This window comes from Chrysochloris asiatica, unplaced genomic scaffold (assembly GCF_000296735.1).
Source record: "Chrysochloris asiatica unplaced genomic scaffold, ChrAsi1.0 scaffold00326, whole genome shotgun sequence".
Taxonomy (NCBI): domain Eukaryota; kingdom Metazoa; phylum Chordata; class Mammalia; order Afrosoricida; family Chrysochloridae; genus Chrysochloris; species Chrysochloris asiatica.
In genome coordinates, this window is record NW_006408844.1 from 833611 (window position 1) to 841302 (window position 7692).

At 41.4% G+C, this 7692-nt stretch overlaps 1 protein-coding gene across 1 annotated transcript in view; it reads left to right on the top strand.

The window, feature by feature from the left end:
* The window catches only part of POLD3 (polymerase (DNA-directed), delta 3, accessory subunit), a 62506-nt gene that overhangs the window by 17254 nt on the left and 37560 nt on the right, over positions 1-7692 (top strand). The window contains exons 4-5 of the mRNA XM_006875413.1: positions 764-803; positions 2413-2545. Coding sequence (XP_006875475.1) covers positions 764-803; positions 2413-2545 — 173 coding nt within the window. The remainder of the gene's footprint in view (positions 1-763; positions 804-2412; positions 2546-7692) is intronic.

The following is a 7692-nucleotide window of genomic DNA, read 5'->3' on the forward strand; positions in this document are numbered from 1 at the left end:
AAAAAGAGGAAGACCCCCCAATGAGATGAATTGGCCAGGTGGCAGCATTGATGGACTCAAGCGTGGCAACAGTAGTGAAGTTGGCCTAGGACCGGGCAGTGTTTCATTCTGCTGTGCATAGGGTCTCTATGAGTCAGTACCGACTCGATGGCACTTAACAACAACAACAAAATATGAGTTTAAATTCTCATTATATTGTCAAGTGCCTTTGAGTTGGTTCCGTCTCATAGCGACCCTATATAGGGTTTCCACCAACCTTGCAGTCCCGTGCATTATCCCACAGTACCACACCAGGACTCCTAATTCTCATTATATCACTTCTTAAAAAGTACTGTTCCGCACACTGATTTTAGAGGCTAATTTTTTTTTTTTCTTTTTCCACTGTAGTATTGATATAGGAGTCCTGGGCTGGCGCTATAGAATAAGTATTGGACCGCGAGGTCAATTTGAATTGCAAGGTTCATGGTTCAAACCCACCGGCTGCTCCTCAGAAACCCTCTACAGGGTTGCTATGAATTGTAACTAACCCACAATACTTAATAACAGCATTGATATCTGTATCAGTCTCCTTAACTTGATTGAGAAACGTTAAAGCAAACAAGTAAAAGTGAGTCTGACTGTTAAATTGTAACACAGTTTATGGGACACCTAGTGTTTTCCTAATTTTATATCCAAGTACTATTGAATTATTAGCAAAGAATACTTTTTAAATGGGACATTCTACTTTAAACACTAATGAAACAAAACTGTTATTTCCTTACAGTGCCACAAGGTTGCAGTAGTGAGAGAAGAGAAGTTGGAAGGTAAGAGTCTTAACTGAGTTAGCAAGTTTTTCTCTTAAGACACCAATGTAGGTTTAATAGAAAATCTCTACCTAACATCTACATAGCTTATCTTTAACTATTTAACTGAAGGGCTCTGTTTTCCTTTTATTAGTAGCTGCTCAAATGTTAACATATGATACTCTGCTTGCCTCATTGCTTATTCTTAAAGTCTAATAGCAGCCAACATTTATAAAGCACTTTTATCACAGGGCTTAGACGCTTGTGATAGGCCTATAGAATGCTATCAGAAGGCCATGTGGAGTACTTCATCAGCTGGAGAAAGATTGTAGCCTTTATATACTGCCTTGGGCTCTGTAACAGCATTCATAGGAAGAAAATGAAGTCAGAAGGATAACTTCTAAATAAAAAATGTCCAGACTATTACTGCTTGCTGTTGTTGTTGTTATGTGCTGTGGAGTCGGTTCATAGCGACCCTGCATAGGGTTTCCAGGGCTATAAATCTTTAGGGGAGCAGAAAGCCTCATCTTTCTCCCACGGAACAGCTGGTAGTTTCGAACTGCCCTATTCATAACCACTACGTTATGGTAGTGTTCTGTTATTTAAAAAACCCAATTCAAAGGAATTTTGTAATAAAGTCTTCATTGTCTTAGACCAGTGCTTCGAGACAAAACCTTTACCATTAAGCTTTGTATTTGAAGTCTTCTGCCTATGGGAGTTGTTTGTTAACAAAATGAACTTTGAGGTAGGTATTCTTTGGTGATGTCCACTTATTCTGAATTCCCACAGGGGTAGGCAGTCAAAGCAAGATTTATTTATTCAATAGGTACATAATCAAACCCAGTGCACTGCCATCAAGTTGATATTGACTCATAGTGACCCGACATAGGATTCTGAGACTGTAAATTGTTATAGGAGCAAGCATCTGTATTGTTCTCCTGCAGATCAGCTGGTGGTTTGAACTTCTGATTTTGCCTTTAGCATTCCAGTGCTTAATCCTATAGCACCACCAGGGCACGTAGTAAACATTTGTTACAGCCTAGACTCTATGTTAGGCCCAGGAGAAACTCCAAAAGTAACTCTATGCTAGGCACTGGAGATATGGAACAAGTTAGACATAATTCTCCCCCTCTGGAACCTAAAGTTTGTGCCTTGTGATTTCTCTTGTGTGTTTCCTCTGCAAATTTATCTACTTGATAGTGTTTTTGTTGTAGAGTTTCTCTGTTATAGCTTTCTCTGAATAAAATAAAAATATATTGAGTCTTCTCAGAGATTGCGTGATCCTCTAAATTATATGCTGAGTGTAAAGTTCTTCCCTGACTGAGAAAAAGGACATCATGGTCATCATCAATCATTAATTGATATTTACTGAGTGTCCAGTGGATGAGTGATACCATTATAGGTGGCTGTCTTCTAACTGGTTCACCACCACCTACCTTGTTTTAATGTTTCTGTTGCAGACAGATGAGTCGATGTTATACTTAACTGTATATGTGGCTATTTGGCCATTTAGAGCTTTTTGGACCACCACAGGCTGCAAATGGTTTTAATGCAGAAGGGTCTCTTGTTAAAGTCCCTACATGCTATGAATTTTGTGTATTAACAGACTGCTTTTCCTGTTGACTTGTAGCAGTGAAGTCCAAGCTAGCTGTGACTGCCAGCGTCCATGTGTACAGCATCCAGAAAGCCATGCTAAAGGACAGTGGGCCTCTGTTCAATACCGACTATGACATCCTTAAAAGCAACTTGCAGAACTGCAGCAAGTGAGCTCATTAAGTGTTCCTTGTGGGCTTCTTTACTAATTGATTTTGTAAGATGTTTACACAGTGGCTGCCTCTTACGAGTGAGGGCCAAGTCTAGTAAAACCCCATTTATCTTGTACTAAGACACATGCCTGGATTTAGTAGTGCATCATAGGTGAAAAATAGCAGCCACAACCCATAGTGAAAACCCCAGTGGGCTCCCCATAAACTTATTTCTCATACTTTCATCCTGTCATTGCCACCAGAAGTGTTTGTTGTGTCTCTTGTTGCTCCCTTTCCCTTCTTCGCTTGTCTGAATCCTCTCCATCCCTCAACAACTATTCATCATATGATACCCCTCCACCTTTCATCCAGAAGTAACTTTTTCTTGAGCTTCCATAGATCGTGGGTTAGATCTTGTTCATCTTTGTATCCTTTACCGTGCAAGTAGGTCCTGGACTGTAATGCACATGGCTTTTAGAATTACATGGTCTTGGGCTTGTGTTGTTGCTTTTCTGCTTAATAGCTCAGTGACATTAGACAGTTTCCTCATCTTTAAATTGGAGATAGCAGTGCCTTCTCTGTGGTGTTTTTTTTTTTAACAAAGTCTTACACTGATGGCATAGGTCACTTCTGCCAACACATATTGGGCACTTATTGGCAATGGATAGGCACTAAGTAAAAGAACTTGAATTCAACACCTGCTGAGAGTCTATGACATGCCTCACAGTATAGGGTGATTATGACATAGTGCCAGCTCATGGTCTGATGGGAGACAGGCAGTTCTACTGAAGTATGATACTACCGTAATTGTTAAGTTCTTTTGTGTCAGTTCTGATTCATAGTGACCCTGTGTAGGGTTTCCAGGGAGTGGCTGGTGGATTTGAACCACTGACCTTGTAGTTAACAGTTCAGTGCTATAGCGCCACATCAAGACTATCAAGACTCCACTATTGCTCTAATGTTGTTATTGTTAAGTGCAGTTGAGTTGATTTCGACTCATAGCGACCCTTTATAGGATTTCCTGGTATGGCCTTGTGGGTTAATGTGCTGGACTGCAAGGTCAGTTTAAATCATAAGATTGGCAGTTCAAGCTTACCATCCGCTCTTTGGTAACCCGATAAAGGGTCAGTCACTATGAGTCAGAATTGAATTGGCAGCACTTAATAACAACAACATAGGGTTTCCAAGGAGCAGCTGGTGAGTTTGAACTGTTGACCTTGTGGTCTAGTGCTTTATCCCACAGTGTCACACGAGGACTCCATTGCTATAATAGGAATGCTGTAATCGGAATTGTAGTATGGGAAGATCTTGGAGGTTCACTTACCCCACCTTTTGAGTAGGTATAGTTGAGCCCTGGTGTGGCACTGTAGGATACACACTGAGCCAGTAACCACAAGGTCAGCAGTTCAAATCCACCAGCTACTCTTGGAAACTCTATACAGGGTGTCTGAATTGGAACCGACTTGCTGGCACACAACAGCCACAAGGAGGAGGCAGAACAGAGAAGGCTTCTTATAAAGTGTGACATCTAAGTTGAGGCCTAAAGACCCAATAGAAGTAGCCAGACACAAGAGAAATGGGAGAATAAAGACAGCTGAGAGATAAAACAGTGGAAGCACACTACTTTCTTGTGACTGAGCTTAGAGTGAGAGGTAGGAAATGAGATATAAGAATGGAAAGTCAAACCTGAGTCAGATCATACGGTATTTTGACCACTAGGTTAAGGAGTTAGGCTTTAGTCTTTAGTCTGAGGGCAGTGGGGATTTTTTTTTTTTTTAAGCAGATGGAGTAAAGTGATCAGAATTGCATTTTAGAAAGATCACTTTCTCTATAGATAAAGTTAGATCAGAAGGGAGTACTCTGGAGTTAGGGAGATGTTGCAGTAATCCAGGGTGAAGTATAAGGTTACCTGAAGTAAAGCTGTGGTGCTGGGGATGGACAGGTATGAAGGATTAGACTCATAATCATAAAAACTTGGATATTGTAGTAGATGCTGGTTGGGGACAAGATGTGTGTGTGGAGTTGTTGATGGAGTTGAAGATGATGCCCTTGTTTTTACTTGAGCAACTAGATGAGTTATAAGGAAGCACAGGCTTTGGGAGAGAGGGAAGATTGGTGAATTTGGTTTTGGGCATTTGAGTTTGTCCCTATTCAAGTGGAATTTAAGTGAGATGTCTGTTAGGTTAAATATATGAGTCTAGGTGAGTTTAGAAGTCCTGGTTTGGTGCTATAGGATAAACACTGGAATGCTAACTGCAGGGTTGGTGGTTTTGAACCTTACCCTATATAGGATTGATGTGAGTCAGAGCTGACTTGACAGCACTTAACAACAGCAACTACAATATAGGTGAGTCTAGACCTAAGGAGAGAAACCTAGGATTGAAAATAGAGATTCTGAACTCAGAGTATATAAATAGTTGGGTTACATCAGTAAATACAAGGAGAATGTGTAGAATGAAAGAAGGACAAAAAGTAAAACTCAAGGTATAGTTACTAGTCATATACCCTTGGGCAAATTATTTAAACTGTTTCATTCTCTTTGCCAATAAAATGGGGCTAATAATTGTATCCATCTCATAGGGGTTATAGAGTACTGAATGAATTAATGTATGTGTAATGTGTGTGTGTGTATATATATCTATATATAGATATGTGTGTGTGTGTGTGTGTGTGTGTATATATACACATATATATGTTAGAACCGTGCTTGGCACATAGTGAATGCTGTTTATGTGATAGGCATTTTTCGGGAATGAGCAGAAAAAGGGGTGCGCAAGAGAGAACAACCCAAGAGGGCAACCCTGAGCATTTATGCTGCTTCAGTAGCTAAGAGGAGAGTTTGGAGGAGGAGGGCCTGGCCACTAATTTCAAATGACTGAGAAAACAAGTAAGATAAGAATGGAAAAGTGTCCATTTTCAGTGGTGTGACCAGATTTTGGTTTGCTGGGTGAATGGGACATGAGGAAGAGGTACAGCAGATATGGAAACTCCAGAAATTTGACTGTAAAATTGAGGAAAAGTAGATGGTAAAGAGGTACTTGGGATTGACAAAAGACAAAAAGGTTGAACATGTAGGAGGAGTTGGAGTCACTCAGGGAGCCAGGTCCTTGAGGAGAAGTAGATACAGAATTATTATGGTTTCTATAAATTTCATGAAATAGGGATTGAGTTCCTTTTTTTGTTTGTTTGTTTTTTTATGAATTATATGATAGTTTTACGTAAGAGAACATTAGCTTCACATTGATCCCATCGTATATCATTTCCTTCCCATGGTTACAATCCCCAACCACAGGGTATACCCCACAGGCTCTCTCCCTCTCTGGGTCCAAAGTCCCCACCTACTCCATCTCTCCATGTTGTCGTCTCTGCCTCCATCTCTGGCATCACTGCTTCTCTGGGTATGGTTCTGTTCTTCGCTCTTCTCCCTTGATGGTTCCAGAGATCTCTGCTCCTAGACTGCAAAATTAATCCCTCCCCTCCCTTTGCTACAAAACGTCTACCTTTACATTTCCAGCCCTTGTAATCAATCCTGATAGCAATTATTCATCATTGTAATGCAAGAGATCTATCAGCATCTCCTTTCCTCGGCCCCACCTAGATAGATTGGAAACGACTCAGTGGAGATTCTTCCTTGCTCCACACCCTCTGGATCTACATTCCCTCTTGAAAGCTTGTAAGCCAGTCACTTCTTGCCTCTGTAACCCCCCTGTTCTGGGTAGCCAGTGTCCAAGTTGCCCATCCCTGTCTTTTCTGTGTGTATGGTGGGGGAAGGGGATGATCCTCGCTTGAAGATTTGTTCCCTCTTTTGAGCTACTGCATCCATAGTTGTAGGTCAAGTTCATCAAATTGTATCAGATTATTCTTTTTCCTCTTCTTTCTTCTAGTTGAGCCCTGATCATCCAGCCATTGAAGCCAGGTCAAGTGGGTATTATCTGCAAGCGTGGGTGTACTTATGCATGTGCCCTCTCTTATCAGCTGGACACTTCACTCTCCACTCTAGTCCTCTGTGGCTGTGTCACTGACTCTGGGCCCAAGAGCCCCCAGGTCTTGCCACACTGCTGGCCAGCCAGGTCTCTAGCCAGGTTCACAGGAGTCTATTGAACATTGTAGGGCTTAGCTCACAGCGTCATTGCTGCTTTTCCCTCACTTCCCATTATTGGTGACGAATGTGGTCACCAATCAGAGCATGTATTCCCTTTGGGTCTTAGTCTTAGAAGGAGGTTTGTCTTGAGGGGACCCGACCACTTGCCTTGATGTTGGATTGAGTCTCTTTTGATTACCACTGTATTCTCAAAATGATGCTTGACACAGGGAGCCATTCAGAAAGTTAATTGTTGAATTTGTAATTGTTGAATTAATTATAGATGTTAGTTTCTTTTCCCTTTGACTTATAACCTTGAGTGTAATAGATATAGAAGTATCTATTAAATAAATAAATGTAATGACATAGCCAAAGATGAATAAAATTGGCACCTTGGTAAGTTTATGTGACATACACAAGGGGACTTCCAAAAATTTCTGGAAAAATCACATTGTCTTTTTTTTTTTAAACTGTTTTATTAATGAATTATGTGATAGTTTACATGAGAGAACATTAATTAGCTTTACATTCATGCTATCATATATCGTTACATTACCATGGTTACAATCCCCTCCACGCATCATCAACCAACCAAATGGTACACCCCACAAGCCTGCCCCCTGGTTGTCAGCACACAGTCCCTCTCCCTCTCTGGGTCTAGAGTCCCTAGCTGCTCCATCTCTCCACGTCATCATCTCTGCCTCCTTCTCTAACGTCACTGTTTCTCTGGGTAGGGTCCTGCACTCCGCTCTTGTCCCTTTATGGTGCCAGGGGTCTCCGCTCCTGGCCTGCAAAGTCAACCACTTCCTTCCTTTTGCTACAAAACGTCTGCCTTTACATTTCCAACCCTCACAGTCAGTCCTGATATTAATTATTCATTATTATAACACATGAGTGCTATCCCCATCTCGTTTTCATCAGTCCTGTTCAGACATATTGGATACTACTCAGTGGAGATTCTACCTTCCTCCGTGTCCTAGATCTAGGCTCCCTCTTGAAAGCTTGTAAGCCAGTCACTTTTTGCCTTTGTGGCCCCCCCCCCCATTTTGGGTAGCCAATGTCCAAGTTGCCCATCCCTGTCTAC